At 44.3% G+C, this 19,364-nt stretch overlaps 1 protein-coding gene across 1 annotated transcript; it reads left to right on the forward strand.

Annotated features, from left to right (window-relative positions):
* Nucleotides 1-1,316: 1,316 nt before the first annotated feature.
* On the forward strand, nucleotides 1,317-19,069 carry EMP2 (epithelial membrane protein 2). The gene is made up of 5 exons (XM_074552766.1): nucleotides 1,317-1,557; nucleotides 15,231-15,342; nucleotides 17,328-17,421; nucleotides 18,004-18,150; nucleotides 18,726-19,069. Exons 2-5 carry the CDS (start codon nucleotides 15,265-15,267, stop codon nucleotides 18,908-18,910), a joined length of 504 nt encoding a protein of 167 aa, XP_074408867.1. The 5' UTR covers nucleotides 1,317-1,557; nucleotides 15,231-15,264; the 3' UTR covers nucleotides 18,911-19,069.
* Nucleotides 19,070-19,364: the final 295 nt, after the last annotated feature.

Below are 19,364 nucleotides of genomic sequence, written 5' to 3' on the forward strand. Positions count from 1 at the left end.
AATAGCTGCTATTTGTGTAAAGACTCTAGGAATAGGGATGGAGTTGCTGGAATTCACTACAGTTCTAACAGAACAGGTAATCTCTGGGATTGGGAAACACTGCTCGTAAAATTGCACGTACAGTCTGAACTGAAAGAGTCATGGTCTGCTGAATTTTAAGGTAACATCCAAAACAAACGTTGACAGCAACTTGTGCAAAACTGTAACAGAGGGCAAGACACAAAAGAAAACAATGTAAAGCAGACAGCTTGGTAATCACATGGGAACAGGCAGATAAGGGCAGGTGAGACCTTCTAGCCATCTGAACAAACCAAGAGGCTCTACCCACACCAAAACCTGCAAGGCAGCCAAAAAGCCGAATTACGGTCTTCAGCCTGCTTGAGTCACGGTAAATACCATCGCCCCGCTGACGAAGGCTATGTGAGAGCCAAGCTGGAATCGGGCACGGCTGGTGACTGATGTTTGCCACTGGCGATGGTGGCTGGGGAACCCTTCAGGAGGGCGGCGGGCGTGAGGCGCGGGCAGTGACCCCGCTCTCACCTGTGCTGCCCGGGGCCGGCTTTATGAGCGCAGCTTTCCTCAGCTCTCCGCACACACGTTTTTCTCCGTGACGAACAAGCCCAGGCAGCAGCGAGCCGAGCCTGGCACGCCGGGCCCCGGGCCAGGGCAGCTCTGCCCTAACATGGCACTCGCTGCCGCCCGGGGCGCCCCCAGGCCCGTCCCTCAGCGGCGCCGCCGGCGGCCGGCCCCGCTCGCCCGGGGCAGGGGCTCGGCCCGCGCTGGGCCCGGCGCTGAGGGCCGGGAGCAGCTCCAGCACGGCCGGCTGCAAATGGCGCCTTCCCGGCCCCCACCCCGCCGGGCGCGGCCGCCGCAGCTGTCCCGGGCCGCTCTGGGAATCGCGGCTGCTTTCCCCCGCTATGGCTCCCGTGAGAGGACTCCGCCCTGGGCCTCGCCCTGTCCCTCCCGGGAAAAGCCCTGGCCCAGCTACCATCGGGTAGCAGCCGTCCGTCCTTGCCCGCGGTGACGGGTGGCACGGCCGCCCCTCGCTGTGCGCGGCTCCGTGGGCCGGGGTCCCGCCGCCTCCCGCACTCGGTGCGGAGCGGTCACTGTCACTCCTCGGGAAGGCGGGGGCCGCCCGAGGAACGGGCTGAGCGCCCGGCCGCTGGCATCCCGTACGTGGGCTCGGCCCGCCCTGTCCGGGGGCCGGCGGGGGCAGCGCTGCGGGGACCGGCCCCGGCCGCGGGGGACGGCGGGCCGAGCGCCCCCGGGGAGGGCCGGGCGGCGGCGCGCCTGGATGCCCGCCCGAGTGGGAACGGGCGGGGAAAGTTTCTCCTGTGCGCGCCCCGTCCGTCCGTCCCTCCCTCCGCGCCCGCACACTCTCGCAGACACACACTCACACCCCTCTCCCGCCGCCAGCGGCCGGGGGGCACTTTTGAAAGCCCTTCTGGTTCCACACCCAGCCGCCGCTGACATCATTCCCGCAGGAGGGCGGGCGGAGGCACCGCCGCCGCCGCCAGACGGTCGCAGCCCCGGAGAGCTGCCCGCCGGCCCGCGCCCGTGAGTAGCCTCGGCCGGGCGGGGGGCGCGGGGGAGCGGGGCGGCGGCGGCGGGGGGAGCGGGCGGCTTCGCCGGCCAGGGGAGGAAGAGACCCGTCAGAATTGGGGAAAAATTAAAAGCACGCGTTTGTTTACTACGAAGCACATTTCATTTGGGTGGCTGCGGTGCTTCGCCGTCGCTGGGCCAGCCGGAGAGAGCGGTCCCGGTCCCGTCGAGCCCCGGCCCCGCTCTTCGCCCCGGGCGTTCGGGAGCGGGACGGGACGGGGTGGGCCGAGGGGCTCATCGCCAGTGAGTCCAGGCTGGGCCAAGCCAGCAGAAAGTTCGCGTTCTGTACGGGATAGTTTCTTGCTGTTCTTTTCTCTAATGAACTCTCAGCGGAGTTCGCGTGTGTTGCAGTAACTCTGTAGCAGCTCTTGGCAGCTCCCCCCCCGGACAGTGGAAGGAAAATACACTTAGATGTAATTCAGTGCAGATTTCGGTTTATGAAGTTTTGGCCAGCATTAAAGGTTTTTCTGCTTGAGTCGAACTGCAGTTTCACTCACGGGTGGTTTTTATCTATAGGTAATGCTCCACTTACATCGGGGATGTTGTGTGCCAGATACTGGACAGGCAGCTCTCAGTATCGTGGGTTGTCTGCAATATTGAGTATTGAATTTGAGAGGTCAGCTCCTTGTTAGGACATTTCTAGGAAGAACAGTACATTGCTATCTGTTCCTCAGCAGGCTTATCCACGACTTGCTCTTGCCCACAGAGTACTGCCATCAAGAAACCTGCGCTTCAGCCTCTCTTTTAATTTATTGGCAGGAATACTTTGTTCACATGGTGTAGGAAGGTCTTTTTTTTTTCCCCTCCTCACAGCAGTTGGGAATAGTATGTAAATGATCAGTAATTATCGCTGTAGAGCATCTTAGTAGTATCCTCAGACTTGATACAGAGCTGTGAAGAAACCCACTAAATAGCTGTGAAATCCACACTGAATTACCTTGGCATTTTCTTTAGGAACTTTGGAAGTAAACAGCTATGGTTGGCTCATCATCAGAAAAACAAAATGTAGCTCTTTCTCTTCATTTACTTGCAGACTCTGTATATACAGTGTTGGTGTGTTAGCTATATAAAATAAGCCTTCTTGCCTGCCTGAGCAGATGTTTTTTCTATCAAATAAAAATAGTCTATAGTGACTCTTTCATCCAGACCTCCTCTCAGCTGTTGAAGGCTTTGCTGTCCATGTAGTTCAGACAAGAGCTGTGAGGCTGTGCTGCTGGGACTGAGGTGCCAGGTGGCTGCAGGTGTGGGCAGGCAGGAATCCACACAAATGGTAGGGGACTGTTGGGCATGAGTTTCACTGGGGGGAGAAACGAGAATTATACTTTGCTGCACAGTCCAGCAAGACTTTTGTAAGAGAGTGTGTGACAAATGCCATCCTAAGGAATGCAGCTGGGGTACAGGTACTTGCCACAGCTGGTGAAATCAAAGTTTCACCAGCTGTGTGAGAAGGAAGAAACGAAGGAGTGGAAACGAAGGCATATGGTAAGCATGGCCACCAGAAGCTGATATGACTTTGTTCAGCATAAGATTTAAGGACTTCACCTTTGCTTCAAAGACATTGAAAGAAGGAACTCTTGCTGTTCTCTGAACCTCCTTGTGAACTTGTAGAGTTGAGTTAGGAAATAGACTGTTGGGATACCTGAGGGAAGGTTCATCCTCGGTGCTGAATAAAGATGTGTACAGATTGTATCACGCCAGCTGCGTGGCTGACGGGGATGTTACCAGGTCCCTGTCTGCCCAGAAATCCAGGAATTGCTCTGCCAGTAGCCATCAACATTAGCTGAAATGCAGCAATATCATGAAGACTCTTCATGCTGATCAGTTTCTTGTTAGTATGCTCATTGAGGAAGAAAAATAGTGTGTTAATATAATTTCAAATAAAAACAACATGCAATCAGTAGACAAGACACTACTGGTGTTGTATTCTTTGTTTGTGGTCTGGAAAGACTTCTATCATAAACATGCAAACAGTGTTGATTATGCTGTGGATTTGCCAGTAAGGAAAAACAGTTAGTTTTATTTGGTTACACAGATTTAATACCTTGTTAATAAAGGAAGTTGTTCAGCAGACTGAGCAGGTCAAGACTGAGACTGCTGCAACATTATCTTCGACAAAGAATCTGTCTCAGTTCATAGATGCTGGAGTTACTGTTGCTGGCCAACATTGTTTAGAAGAAATGAGCATCTCTATCTTACACCCACTTTCAGTTAATGCACTTGACCCCTCTTGATTTATTAGCATCTCTTGCTTCACAGTTGCCTTGTGTCTTTCTTTTACTTCTACTATTATGGCTTTTATTTTGTTGTCTTGTTTGTCTCAAGGTTGTTTCCCAATTCAGGTTTGACATTCCTTCAGTGATTAGAAGAACGTTGTACTGATGAGTCCCATATGGGTAGAAGCAAGACTTTCCTCTACTTTTGCTAAGTATATTAGGTGTAGGCTGTCGCCTTTCATAATGCAGTTTCCCTGTCATTTAAAAATGAAATCAGTGGCAGCACAAGGAGACTCTTCCCTTTTCACTTGAATATATTTTGATTTTCCACTGGCACTTCACATTCAATTTGTGTCCTGAGCATCATGTAAGACATGACATCCCCACATAAATCAGGACAAGAATGTGTTTAATTAAAGAGATAAGTAGGTCTCTGGGGACAAGGTCTTTCATGCTGCTAGCTGGCAGATGTACTTTCCAGGTCCTCCTCCATGTTCCTGTTGGAAGAACACCCAGCAGAATGAGGCACTGTGTTATACAGGAACTAATAAGAAAGATATGTACTCTGAGGTGAAACAAACACTGTATGTAAAATCCATGTGAAACTTCAGCACAGCCAAATTTGAAAGTAGAAAGGAATGCACAGCTTTTATTGAAATCACATTGGTCTCAGAGGGAATGCAGGGAGAACATAAGCACAGCGCTAAGGAATTCCATTCATGGAGCTGTTCAGTGTTTGTTAGGGTTTGCTTGTTTTTTGGATGCTCAAAGCAAACCATGATCATTGCAGTGGAGTTTCAGTTTTTGCTAAAAAATTTACTGTTTTGGAGAGTAGATAGTTTTGTAAAATATACCTCAAAATGTCAGGTGATGCTTATGACTTCATTAGGAAGATAAGTATCATAATTATTAGAAAATACATCTTGCTGGGTGAGACTCAAGAAAAAGACTGATGGCCTGAATTCATCCATCAAAGGAATTATTATAACTCCACTGAATAGGGAAAATGTAATTACACCTTTTTATTTTGCTGATGAAGTTTCATGGGCAGGTTTAATGATGATATGTGCATGCCAGGTGAAGCCTCATAATTTGGGTGTGACCCTGAAATACAACCCTCTGGCTGTGTAGAGATCTTCACAGGAGTCTGTAGGTGGAGCAGAAAGTGGACTGACTCAAATACCCCTTAGAGATGGCTATAGGATATATATTTATGGTTTGCTTCACTGACTGTTAATACTGTGCTATGTTTGGGATTGCATGGGCCGCAAGCAGCTGAGGTGGGCAGTAGGAACACTCCCTCAGCTGTGTAATGCAGGTGTTCAGTGTCCTGAAATAGATCCAAATTCTGGCCTTCTTCCAGACAGAAGGAGGCCTTCCAAAGGCCTGGATGTCTCTGCTGAGGTGCATGTGCTGCCAGGTGGGCTCTGCACACTCACCTGTTCTCCAGGGCTCGCAGTGCTCAGTCCCCTGAAGAACAAACTTGCGGTTTAGTTCCAAGGCAGAAACAAACCCAAGTCCAGAGCCTGCAGAACAGTCTGTGACCAACTGAAGGGCTCTGGCTGAGCCTGCCCATCTGTCAGGGTGCTTGGTGTACCCTTACCTGGCCCTGTGGCTGTGCAGTGACCCAGGCACTGTCCAGCCTGGCAAGGTGCAGCTGCCAGGGTGGATCAAAGTGACCCAGGGGCTGAGCAGTCAGCATAGAGGAGCTGTGCACCGAGTGTGCTCAAACAAGGCATGGAAATCCTTCTGCCTGGATTTGTAGAGTCCACATGGCAGCTTTAATGGCACTGATTCCAAATTATGGTGTAAAATTGCATTCTGGGGGTAGCACAGTATTCAGTGTAATCCTGTGCTACAGTGTTGCTGTTAAACAGAGTAGTAGTTGTGGAGAGTTTAAGCTTTTTGTTTTATAACCAACTGTTGTACCGCCAATAGAAATGTGTTTTCACACTCTTGATAGATGATGTGTAAACTCTGAAATAACTAAAACCAAAATTTCTCAACACAGAGCTAGTCAAAGCCAAATCAAAACAAGCAGTTTGAAAGTTTTACAACAGTGAATGCAACACATTTAATTGCTAGCAATTTCCACAGAGCATCTGCCAAAGTTAAAACAATATCAGCTTTTATTTCTATGGAATTAAATGCATTGCTTTCAGTCTGGAAAGACAGACCTTTTCTGCCTTTGTTTGTTGGTTAATTAGGTGGAACATCATAAATCACTTGAGCTGTTCTGTTGTATCTGGAATAATCTCTGGATAAGCAGCAGTCTGTAGTCAGTGGAGCCCACGGTCTGAGGTTCACTCAGAGCTGTTAATTTCTAATCAATGCTGCAGGTGTGGGGTTTTTTTTCCTTTTCATTGACTGAGGACACATTTTATCTGTCAACCTGATATAAAGGTCTGGTATTTTACTTGGTCTGTCACTCCCTGCCCTGCCAAGGTATTGAGCAGAGACACGCTCGACACTGAAATGTGTCCACACAGTGATTGAGCAGGGGTGAGGCCAGGCCACACCTCAGTTCAGCTGTTTGTTTCAGGAGCAGGTTCCCGGGAGGGTTCCCATAGCTTGAATAGCTCACTGGAACAGCCCTGTGTCATTGTCCCAGCGCCATGGAGCCAAAGGCAGGGCTGTGCCAGCAGGCTGCAAAGGGCTCTGTGCTTGCTGCCCCTGCCCTGGGGGCTGGCAGGCAGTGGGGGCCCTTGGGTCACCCTCAGACAAGGGGCTCAAGCTGTGCTCACTCTTGGGAGCTCGGCTGCCCACCTGAGAAACAAAAGGTGCCTCAAGCTGGCTGTGTCATGGTCAGCCCGGTGTCACTGCACTGCCCAACAGCCTGCACTGCTGCCAGCAGCCCTGGAGCCTGGCAGGGAGCTCAGCCCAGTGCCACGGGCATGGGTATCATGCAAAAAGCTTGTTGTGAAATGCAGAGAGGCCTCAGTGAAGCTGTTGAGAGGCTTCACAGGAGAGCAGAGCTGCAGGGTCCTCTCAGGACAGCGGGTCTGCCGCCCTGCTAGCACAGTCCCTGCATCACAGAAATCCTTTTGTGGAGCTCTCTTTTTCCTGTGCTGTGATGATTGTAAGGCTGTTCAAGAATGTGATAGCTCTAAGACTTGTAATTTACATCCTAAATGTGCTCACACCTGATTTATAGCCATATATTTTCATCTCTAAAGTTAAACAGTTCTTTTTCCTTCCATGTGTTTGCCTTTACCTGCAAGCAAGTATATCCCCATTCTGTCTTGATCTTTGAAAATGAGCAAGTGAGAATGAGAGGTTCTTGTCTTGTTAAGCTTAGGAAAAAAACAAGTTTTAAGTACTTCTAGGCCAGCTTGATTGTTAAGAAGGGTTTAATGTACACCACAGCTTTGTTTCCATTGAAGTGGTATCTGGTGCACAACAAGCAAACTGGTTGAACAGAGAGCATGCATTGAACGCCTGAAATGATGCGTGCTTTCTTTAATTTTCTAAGAATACAGTTAAGCTCTACCCATACATACTTAAGTTGCAAACATTTTATAACAAGTTTTGCACATACCTTTGTGAAAGCTGACAGAATACTTTTATGTTTTGCAAGAAACCAGAAACTGCAATACACAAGCAGTTACTTCTTTCAAATCACTGCTGGGTTTTCTCAAACAATGTTTGCCCTTTGAGAAATCCCTTGAACCATGGGGTGTCTTTGATTAAAGACTGTTTTGTTAGCATTTGCCAAAGGCATATGATGCTCAGCGTAAACTGAAGGTGGAAGAGTGGATGACTATGATGGGAATCAGAGATTAATTGCAACCCTTTTAGGTATTATTTAGTAATATGTCAGCCTACCTTACACCGCTGTGGGTTGTGTTGGGATTAGATGCAGATATAGAACATCTTAAGTATGAGACTGTTATTATCTAGTATAAAAGTACAGTTACAACTAAAAGTGCTTTAGGGAAACATAAGAATGTGTAAAAGATTTACTTTTGAGGATGGCGTGATTTGTGCTGCTGGAGGAGCAGCACAATCTCTTCCTGCTGACCACGCAAAACCCTCTAAAAAGCAGTTTTGAGAAGATGAAGTCTTAAAGACTTATATTCAAATATGTCTGTCTGTGTAGGCAGCTGACTTCTGTACCTGCTAAACTGTCTTCTCAGCATATAGTGGCTAGTAATGTCTCTTCCAGATTTTGCTGGAGTATTTGAATACATCTATCTTGAAGTTTTTAAGCTTCAGGCTATTTTTTAGGATTTCCAGGTAAGCTGTCACAAGGCTCATTTTCCTGCTGAGTGACACTTCCCCACCCCACAGCAGGGCATTGTGTCCCTGTGTTCCCATAGCTGGCTTTCTTCTGCTGAGTCTGCCCACAAAGGCTTCATGGCTGAGTGACTTTCCTCAGCAGTGCACACAGCAGGGCCACAGTGAAAGGAGTGGTAGGGCAAGTCTAAACCCAGTCCAAACTTGTTTGCAAATAAATGACTGACAGAGTTACAGAAGTGGCAGCAAGGCTGGCATCCCTAGGTCAAAATTTTATTAAAAGCATTCCTAAGAAATTAGAAACATCTGCTTCTTTTGGTCTCCATACTCAAAGCTAGGATGTTGCATTTTTGCTGCAGTTTGCTTCTTGGTTTTGTTTGGAAGTGTATGGAACAGCAGGGTTAGAATTTGCTAGACTTTGGAGTTCCTGCTTGGTAGCATAGACCTAATGAGGAGGACAGGGTGAGAAGGGAGGAAGGCTGCAGATGATCTGCCAGACCTGCCTGTCATCACAGTCTCTTTCACTTTGGTAACTAGGTGGGGTTTCTGAAAAGGAGACCAGATTGAGTGTTTATGAAGTTGTTTGAGGAAGAGCTGAAAGGGTGCTTGAGCGTCCCCTCACACACAGGTGGTAGGGAGGCCAGGCACATGAGTTCTTCACTTTAAGTCTGCTGTTGCTTAGGGAATCCTACCAGTACCAGCAGGATGGACAGACATCCAAACACTGTAAAAGCAAAAGGTTTTATTAAGCTATAGTGTACATTTGTACTAGTTGTGGTGCACACAAAGAGCAGACCTCAGGGCTTTGGTTGCAAGGCATGATTTTCCGAAAGAAAATAGAAAAAGACTAGGTCATACTGTGTCTTGCGAGTTTCTCTCCAAGCCCCTGTATTTCACTATCAAAACACAACAAGCTGACTGCTGTAACTATGCTGGAGGTTGCTGGGTCTTAACACAGCCTGCTGCAAAGGCACCAATAAATCTGGAACTGATAGGATGACCCTGCTTTATTTTCTGCCATTGTGTAAAAAAAGCCATTCATATTGTCATTCAAATAGAGCTGTAAAAAAGAGAGTGGATTAGAGTTTTTTGCTATATTGATTTTTTTGCCTTCATACAGTGGTTGGTGCAGGGAGCTTTGATTCATTTCCTTCTGATTTCCTTGCTTTGTGAGGAAGGACTTAGAAAAGCAGGTGGAAGTGTAAGTGAAAAGCTCTCTTCCTTCCACATAAAATAGGTAGCACAAAGAGCTTGAGTATGTTCTCAGTTAGGCAAACAAAAAGAGCTGATGGTCTCTGTGCCATCTAGGGGCTCACAGGACACGTAGCCCTCTTGATTCCAAAGCCAGCATGAGGCAGGGAATGTTATTTCGTGTAGAACACACATTGTTCTTCATGCTTAGCTTTACAGCAGGAAGAAATTGGATGGGAGCCCGTGTGCTGTGTAGACTGTTACTTGTACTTTGCATTTCCCTCCTGGGTCGCCATTCAGTATTGTAGAGATGTAGTCAGAGCCATCCAACACTTCTTGCAGGTCTCCATGCTGGCTGCAGACACTGGTTGAAGGAGGACATTCAGTTTCTGTATTGGCTATTAGCTGGGTAACGCCTGGGCATGAAAACAGGTCACAATTTGAATGTACACTTGAAGAGTGTTGGTGTTCCCAACTGTTAAATTAACTCAGACAGAAGAAATAAAGAAACTGGAGTAAGTTGTTTCAACTGGTGTAATTATTCTCTTGGTATTACATTTCCTGATTTTCTTGTCCTTTATGTTGTTTGATATTTAGGCATTTGAGGATTGTTGAAATCCTCAAAGCTCTTGCTGGCTTGGGAGAAAGTCTGCTGTCTGAACTTTACTTTTGGTTCCAGTTCTGAGAATCACACAAGAAAAAAAGAACCCTTCATACTTGATAAAAGAAAAAAAAGAAGTTAATTAACAGTTATCAGTCTGTTCTTTATAAACCAGGGAATTTTGTGCAAGTTTAGAGACAATGGTACAGGCAAAATGTGAGCCAACTTCTGAGTTCTCACATGTCATGAGACACCATGAGATGTGGCAGAAGAACTCTGAGCAAAAACATGTAAATCCAAACAACTTATGATGCATCACAAGATGACAGATTTCTCATGCTACAAGTATACAGACTTCTTCTTACAATTTCATATTTTCAGACTTAATTATAGCACTGAGGGGCAGAAGAATTGATAATTAAGGTTTGCTTTGATTCAGTTTTACACCAGTGACCTCAAGAAAGTTCAGCTGCACTGGATGCTTATAGATGGCCCAAAGACCTGCTGTTCTTGTTGCAATGAAACATCTCAGTGCAGAGAGCTGCAGGTATGGTAACTTGTTTAGCAGGATCCTCTGCCCCTTGTTTTGGGTGTGTCTTTTCAGCTCTCTAAATGTGGGTGTTGAGAGTCTGCACACCCCCAGCCTTGGTCTGTGCAGAGCAGGAGCTGTTCTGCAGAGATTTCACCGTGTTTCTAAGGGTATGAACCAGGATTGCCTGTGTGGAAGGTTTCTCAGACATGGGCTTAGATGAAGATGATAAAAACCCCTGACTTGATCTTAGGGAGTGAGAGCAGCAGCCAGTGTTGGAGGGTAAGCTTCAGCCTTTCCAATGCAAATGAGGCCAGGACAAACACACTGCACTATGTATTGCTGGTTGCAAAAACTGAGTATGCACAAACATGAGAAACAGCCTGGCAGCAGAGTTCAACTGCATGGGAGGAAAGGAAAGCATTTGTTGTGGAGATGACATCTGGGTTGGAAAGTAATGATAAAACTTCTGTTAAGAACTGTCAAAGACTTTCCATTTTTGCTTGCTTGCTGTACTAAAAAACTTTAATAGTCATGTTTCTTTATACTGATGGACATGAAAGATAAACTTTATCCTGGAGATAAATTGAAGCTTTTCTGCAGGGGATGTGTTTTTGTGTGTGATATGACATAGGGAGACAACCCAGTTTTGAAACACTACAGTTCAGAAATGTTGGAAACCCTGGCCTAGATACCTTGCTTTACTGTGCAATTCTGTGATGGTTGTAGTGTTTTATCCTGTATAAACATACTTGTCTCTGCATGTCCAGGAGATTATAGCAGAGGGCCTTCTTAGCCACTTCTTCTAAAGTTCATCAGGCTCTCTCCCATGGCAAGTGCAAACTACTGCTTCCAAAAGTCTGCATTACTGATGAGATTCAAGAGAGTGTGACTGCTGCATTTATCCTCCCCCTGAAGTAGCACTGGAGCATTACTTCTGCACTAATTGAAAAAAAATATGGGTTGTTGCTCTAACTGGCTTTCTGTTTTATTGTGTTTTGTATAAGTATGCTGCAACTTAACAGCATTTGTGGGAAACTTTATTACCACAGCAAATCTGGATGTGTTCATTGGGATTCCTATAACTTACTCTTTCTAGATCCAGTGGCAGTTTGCACTTGTAGCTCAGCAGTATCTGTCCATTTCTGCCTTACACCACGCCTTATGAAGTGGTATTAGCTGCTGAGCCTTGCAATTGAAGGAATTTATGTTGGCATCCAAAGTCATCCTTACTGTAACCCCCAAATCTGTTTTTAATGCCACATGTGATGAGCTAAGTCAAATATTATGTTCTCTTTTGTCAGAGCTTTGCTGGAGGTTGGTACAGGGAGGTTCCTGAAATAGCTGCAGATTGACAGGAGAGCTGAGCTGGAAGGAGCCTCTGGAGGTCTCTGGTGCAGACTCTGGCTCCACGTGGGGGTTAGATCAGGACGTTCTGGGCCTTGCTTCAGTTGAGTCAGGAAGATGTCCAAGAATGGAGATCCCACAGCCTCATGGGCCCTGTTCCAGTACTTAATCATGCTCATTGAATATAATTAATACTTTTTTTCACAATTGGAATATTCCTTGTTGCAACTTGTAACCGTTGCCTGTAGTCTTTTCATCATGCACTTCTGAGAAGTGTGGCTCCATCATTGTAAGTGTAGTGTGTCCAAAAAGCTTTTCTCATATATTTGTGTGTGTGTAAAAACTATTAAAAGAATTCAAGTCACTTTGGGGAATGATGGCAAATATCTGTTGCATCATCTCAGCCTTCATCCATGCCTAAAGGCAGTGTACTTTAAATTCATGGACACCCTGACCTGAGAGCATGGTGTGTTTCAGCTGCAGATGAGAGAAGGTGAAAAATCACTCTGTCCAGGAAGCAGTTCATGGTAAATAAGAAAAGGAGTACAGCTAGTGTGCAGAACAGGATGTTACCAAAGTGTTTGGTTAGTGATACATTAGTGAAATAAGAATTCTGAATGTTAATGCAAACAGTGCTCTGTAGCTGTGTCCTTCCCTTGCTCACAGGGAGAGGAAAGGAGCTGCTTGCTGCTAGGAGAGGTTCCCACGCAGGCTGTCCTCAGAGGGTTGGGGAAGGAAGAGCTGCTTGCTGAGGCAGTGGGAGAATCTTGAGTCTGCACTGTAAGGTTTGAATTCCAGCATTTTGTGGAGTTGAGAAGGACTAGTAGATCTTTCTGAGAGTTGTAACCCAGAATTTCTGCCTAGAGAGGGCTGCACATTCTGTAGTAGCATCTGCAATATTGTTGGCTGCATCTTGGAAGAGGGGAGCTGCTCTTTTCTTCCAGCCCACAAATCACAAAGAATTTCTCTGTAAAACCCTCCTCCCTTCATTATTCCTTCTGCAGGCTAGGGTGAACCACAGAAACTCGTGGGTCTCCATGGGAAGGGAAAGTTTGTAGGAGTGATTGAGGTCTGTGCACTTCTGGGATCCTGTTCAGGCATGACAGATTGGATAACCAGTTCTTGTTGTCTTTTCCTGGTATTAATTACTTGGAAATGGTCTGTCTCCTTCTTTTCCCCCAGTGTATTTAATTCCTGTCTCCATGTGTCATTGCTTAGCGCTGTGTGCACGAAGTTGTAGCAGCTTGTGAAGGGAGCAGTTGCTAGCAAGGCAGGAGGGGGAATCTAAAGATGATTCTTAGGAAGGGCCTTCAAAAAAGAAATGTCAGACCCATCAGACCTTTCTTATTGTCCATTTTTTTTAGAGATGAAATAAAAATCTCTTTCATTTAATCTTGGCTTTATTTGGGTAAAACAAAAAATGTCTTTTTCTTAGCAGCCATACATATTTATCTGTCCTGTCTGAAACACTTCTCTTTATGGCTGAAAACAGTAAAACAAAACCATTCCCTTGATTGAAGATGAAGTGGGTTCTTCTGTGCTGGCAAGTCTTGCTTTTGCAAGATTGTTTTTAATTAGGTTACATTTTTTTGGTCTCTCTTACTTTATGTTGCTTCATGTAATAAGATGAAATTGTATTGTTATTCTTAAAATAATACCGAGTACAATTTGGTTCTCTCTCCTTATATGGCAGATGATTGTTGCATTATTGAATGCTTAGATACCATCTGTGCAAGAAATGAACCTCAGAAAAAAACCAGCCACAAGACAAGAGGGTGCTGTGCAAAGACATATCACAATGAAAAATATTTTGATGCGGCATTATACAAACCCACAAAATACCTTCTTTTCCTTTCTTCTTCCTTTCATTCAAGCAAGGCTTGATAGAGAACCATGAATGACGTTTCTGGAAGTGGAACTGGATTCAGAGGACTTTGAGTCATACAGCAGAATCACCTCACTGGAGGCAACTCCCACTTTCTGTTCTTCACTGTGGCTGGGGAGGCAGAGTTTAACAGAGAGGAAATGGGAAGGAATACGGACTAGAGTAGATGCTTTTCCTGTTTTAGGGTTTGACTTGGCTTTCCCACTCAGTCATTTTAATTAGATATGGATATAAGGCTATCCCCTTATTTTTCAAAAAAGCACTTCAATGCTATTTGCCTTTGAGCTTGTTATAACTCTGTACTGCAGTGGAGATGGAGAGGATTATTCTGGAACTCCTGGTCTCTATTCACTCAGTTATTATGCTGTCAATTATCTTTTTGTTAAAGTTTTGCAGAGTAGTTATTATTTGTCCTGATGAGAGTGCCAGTGGAGCTGCTTTAAAAATGCTGTCAGAGTAGTCCTTTTCTTTGGTTAAATTATTAATGTGGTTCATGATTCCAGTAAATGGCAGTAGGAGAGAGGGGATTAGACATGAAAAAAATAATGCAAGTATTAAAATTCCTAACTGCCCTTTCTTCTGGATATGTGCTGTGTTATGTGAGTGGCATCATTTGACATCATAGAATGTGTCCAAAGCAAAGGAAAGTACATATGCATTAATGTACTGATGAGTGACAATGTGCAGATGATGTACAGAGTGGTGCATCTTAACTGCAAAGATCTGCAAGACTGCAAATTCCTTATAGCATACATTAATGGGAAAGAATTTCTGACCAAGAAGAAATGGATATGTCAAGCATTTGCATTTTTCTGAGTATTAGTAGCAGTAGTTTTCCCTAACCTGTTTGTTATATGCCCACAGATTTCCTGGGGATTCCAGTTAAATACAGGTTCTGATTCTCCTGTATGTACTTTTTTTCATGTGAGAGGTGACATTGCAATAGGTGGGTTAAATAAGGTATGAAGGTAATAGGTAGCCTACAGAGAGTATTAAGTGACTGAACATAAAATAGCTAACTGGATTATTTTGAAACTAATGGGTTTATTCAACCCTACCAGTAGGAGCAATACATTGAAGAAAATAGTAGTCCTTAGTCATTATCAATGGATAAAACTTATAACTGTATGAACAAAGGATGTGAGGCCTAAGGTACAACATAGTATTTCTAAATCTAGGAGGTAGTTCTTGGTGCACTTAATTTTGTTCTATAAGCATTCTTTTGAAATCTGGTTCTTCCTTCTTTGGAAGGATGGTTGGAACAAGACCTTACTGCAGTCAGTGGAAATATTTTCATCACTGCACATGAGGCAGTGTAATTTGAAATGCACTTCTCTAAAAGCCAGTGTGAAGGAGTTTTCCATCCTTGCACACAGAATGAAACTTCTTTGTGTGTTTATTCACTGCAGCCATCATGCTGGAAGGTTGCAAAATGCAGCTTTTGGCTTCATTTCAGGTTGTGATTCATTTTAACACCCGTGATGCCAGTTTAGTATCTGCAGAGAGAGAACAAGTGCAGTGGACTCCAGCTGCATCTGATGCTATGGTCTCTAACGGCACCAGAACTGCAGGTTGATCCACTGACAGCTCTTAAAGATTGTTCATATACTTTCTTACGTTCAACAGATTTATCTCAGCCTAAAGCCTCCCCAGAGCAAGGATGCTGATTCTCCTGGCCTTCATAATCGTGTTTCACATAACCTCAGCAGCTCTGCTGTTCATCTCAACTATCGACAATGTAAGTGTCATTTCTTCTCCTTGGCTCTCAAACACACTGGGATTTCTTTGCTTCATAAACATTGAAGCAAAGAAATGAAGCAAAGACCTTTCTGTAACAAAAAATGCCTTGGGTGTGCATGTTGCTGGTGGATAAGGCTCTCCATGGCATCATGTTGTAGCCCAAGGCAGCAGATCCCCTCTCCTCAGAGAGATTTGGCCAGGGAGGATATTTACAGGGTGGAGCCCTGGGATTTGATTCAGCTGGACATGAAGCAGAGAGGGGGGAAAGATCCACTGTCCTTTTGTCTCAAGTACCTAAAGTCAAACAGCTGGTGATTAATGCGTGGGGATAATTTCAGTCAAGATGCGCTTTGCCTCACAAGTGTTTGTCCAAGATGCCCAGTTAAATCATGAGAGACACCATGAATGTATCTGTGTCCCTTAAGTTGAAGTAGCTTCAGCACAAAGCTTTAGTATATTTTCTGTTGCATTGTTTCAAAATTTCTGTTTTATTTTTGTGATCAAAAAGAATTTACTCTCCAATATTTATATCTAGCTTTTAATGGAATTCTCCATTTTCCAAAACAGCCCACTATCCTGATCAGAAGTCTGTGCACTGGAATCTGTCTGTGAGGTCTGATGTATGTACAGGCTTTTGATATTAAAAAATCTGCTGCTGAAAATACTGTTTAGTGAAGACCATGCTCCAAGTGAAATGATGCATTACTCACAACTTTTTGTGGCAAAAGTGTACAAACTCAGGTGTTACATTTTAGCCAGCTGGTTGATTGTTCCATGGAAGTAGGTCATTATTTGAGCACTGGAGCAGGTTGTCTTACCCTGCACCTTTGAATATTTAGAGAGCAAAGACAGTGGGCAAAGCAACCTAATCTTACTTCAAATCTGCTGCACACAACCCAAATTATTGCAGAAATAAAAGCCTATGCACTCTGCTTTGTGTCATTAGCTACCTTTGAACATTTAAAAACTTAAACTGTACAACCATCTTTTGTTAGATTTTATATTATGTATCTCTATATTATATAGAGCTCAGAGCTGAAAAATAACATATTGAACTGGGACTGTAAAATCCAAATGATTGGCATTCTGAGGAAGTAATTCTTTTTCTTAAAACACAGTGTTCTGTTTATCCATATGCCTACTACCATAGTATATTATAGTTTTAACTTCAGTATTGTTTGCAAAGCTGCACAGTAAGCTCTGAGGCTTCTGGAATGTCTATTTAAGCAGCAGATCCTACCAGGAATCGTATTTAAAAGTCTCATTTTGTGCAGCTCTAGTCAAAACAAAGGCCTGGGTAGCTATTGGAATGGGAATGGGTTTCCTGAGGAAATGCCACTTGAGGAGTGCTTGTCATTTTCCAGGCTACTGTAAAAATCTGCTCAGATGCTGCAGAACCATTTTGCCTTGAATGTTAAAGCCTCAAAATAGAAATACCCCAGGAGGATGTTAATTTGTCAGCCATTACCAGACAGATGCCACAGTGTACCTCAGCACAGCTGCATTGCATTGAGATTAATCATTTCAGTGGCAGGAACCAGAACATCTATAAAGGACTTCTGTTTCAGAGGTGATGCTATTTCCTGCTAATTAGCAAATACTGTCCTTCAGAGAGGTGTGCATCCTCAACAGGGTCTGGATGAACAAAGCACATCTTGTCTAGGTGCCTCAAGGAGTGAGTAATCACTGACTATACAAAATTTCTGCCCAAACAGTGGAAATCCCTGGTGCTTTGGGATGTTTAAGATGCCCTTACCTACTTTACAGAGGTCTAAAAAGAGAATGATGTGTGGAGAATTGTATACCCTTTATTCTGAAATGCCATGAGATCTCACATTTCATTGGAGTGGTTAAGTATCAAAAATGAACAGAAAATTGTTGAGGCTGATGTATCTAATCAGTAGACACTTGGACAACAAAGGAGTTTTGTGGGGTTTTTTTTGCGTTTTCTCCCTGTAAGAGCCCTTTACTTTTATTTTGCAGGCCTGGTGGGTGGGAGATAACTTTTCTGCAGATGTCTGGAGAGTGTGTACCACGAATACGAGCACCTGTATGGCTATCACTGATGAGTTCAATGGTGAGTGTCCCTCCATGCCTGTGTCTGTGTTCCTTCAGCAGATCTGGTGAAATTTACAGTGGCCGAGCTTGGCTGCAGTGGCTGCAGATTTACACAGAGCAGCTGCTCATGGTTAAAAAGGTATTGGTTACTTCAGCTCCCAGTTACAGGGAAGTGATGGACAGGATGAAAAACCTGAATGAGAGGAATCTCTCGTGCTAAGGGTCATATCATGGTTGGACCTTCCTGAACAGAGCTGTCTCCAGCTCTGGTGGGAGGCTGGGGTCTGCATTTGGAAGCTGTTTGGGACAGCTGGCAGTTTCACTGTGCTCCTGGGACATTATGGCAGCAAAGGGTGGGATGTGGCAGAAGTCTCTTCAGTGTTTTCACTCAGTTTGATGAGAAGTTTTTAGAAGTCTTTAGGCCACTGGCTGTGTATAGTACCAAGGAAGCAGAGGAGAATCAGCCCCTGCAATGCACACACGGCTGCTTTGCTGCATCTGCTGAACTCCTGCTTACAGAACACGGCTCTGCCCCTTTACTCCTTGCAGGAGAAGGCAAAGAGAGAAATTATTTTTAATCAAAGCTGCTTTGTTTTTGCAGAGTATCAATCAATTCAGGCTGTTCAGGCCGCCATGATCCTGTCTACCATTTTCTGCTGTGTGGCGTTTCTGGTTTTCATTCTTCAACTCTTCCGTCTAAAGCAAGGAGAAAGATTTGTGTTAACTTCTGTTATCCAGCTCCTGTCATGTGAGTGATTTTTCAATGCTTTTGACTTTAATTATATTTTCATGAATGTAGGAAAGCAGGAAAACATTTCAAAAAGAATGAGCTGCATGAGAACTCTGTAGTGCTCCGGAGGCCATAGCTTATCCTTCATAATTGTTTAAAGAGTGAGCTGTACCATTCTGTAATATATAGACAGTTAACACATGGATGCCATCACTGCTCAGGATAAAGTAATTTAAACTTTGAAGGGAAAGAATTTGAGATGCTGAACTTCTTGAGGACACTAAATAACTCTCTAATTGTTACAGGCAAGCACTCACTTCTTTTTTTTGTCAGTCTTAAAAACTACCCAGATGTTCAGAATAATTTTCCGTTCACTGAAAATGACATAGATACACAACAGCACTTCAAATTTATAGCCTGCCAAATAAACTGAAAATATGTCTTGAAATGCTTCCAGGTTAGTTTGAGGATAGAAAACGAGCATCTGCAAGAAAGGACATTGGTGGAAGCAGCTAAAAGAAGAGAGAGTGAATAGATGTGTGTACTGATAATGTTTTAAGATGCTGACCTTTATTATTTTCTTCCTCCTGCAGGTCTGTGTGTTATGATTGCAGCTTCCATTTACACAGACAGGCATGAAGAACTGCACCAGAGCCATGGATATGTAATGGAAGTTTCCAAAGGCCAATATGGCTATTCCTTTGTCTTAGCCTGGATTGCCTTTGCCTTTACCCTGATCAGTGGAGTGATGTACTTAGTATTAAGGAAGCGTAAATAAATGTCAGCACCTAGTTATTTCTGTCACTGCAGTACAAAACCAAATTCCAGTAACCATTTTGTATATAATCATTTACATGGTTTTGTAGTAAAGGTATTGTTTCTCTAAAAATGTACTGTGTTCTTGATATGAAACAGAATTAAAAAAAAAAAAAAAGAAGGCAGGTGAAATGAAATGCCTGGCACCTCCAGGTCAGGGGTCGGAGCAAGACAGAGCCAAGTTGTATCTTTTACATATTTCATCATCATAAATTGTTTTCCTTTATTAGACATTAACAGTTTGTTCCTGGCCTCTAGTAGATTAGAAATAAAGCCCATACAAATTAATTTGTAAGCAATATACTAATTATATTCCTGGACCAGATATCCCTTTGAAATACGTTAAATAGAAGGGCGTGCAACAAAACAAGGCCCAGATGACAATGAAAAAGCAAACGCTTCTAAAGCCCAGAGCT

The sequence above is a fragment of the Zonotrichia albicollis genome, chromosome 16 (genome assembly GCF_047830755.1).
Source record: "Zonotrichia albicollis isolate bZonAlb1 chromosome 16, bZonAlb1.hap1, whole genome shotgun sequence".
NCBI lineage: Eukaryota > Metazoa > Chordata > Aves > Passeriformes > Passerellidae > Zonotrichia > Zonotrichia albicollis.

Excerpts from the sequence above, each read along its gene's own strand:
- EMP2 (XM_074552766.1), top strand. The coding sequence starts at position 15,265 with ATGCTGATTCTCCTGGCCTTCATAATCGTGTTTCACATAACCTCAGCA. Across the intron at positions 15,343-17,327 it reads TCATCTCAACTATCGACAAT|GCCTGGTGGGTGGGAGATAA; the intron begins GTAAGTGTCATT and ends TTTATTTTGCAG. Across the intron at positions 18,151-18,725 it reads TGTTATCCAGCTCCTGTCAT|GTCTGTGTGTTATGATTGCA; the intron begins GTGAGTGATTTT and ends TTCCTCCTGCAG.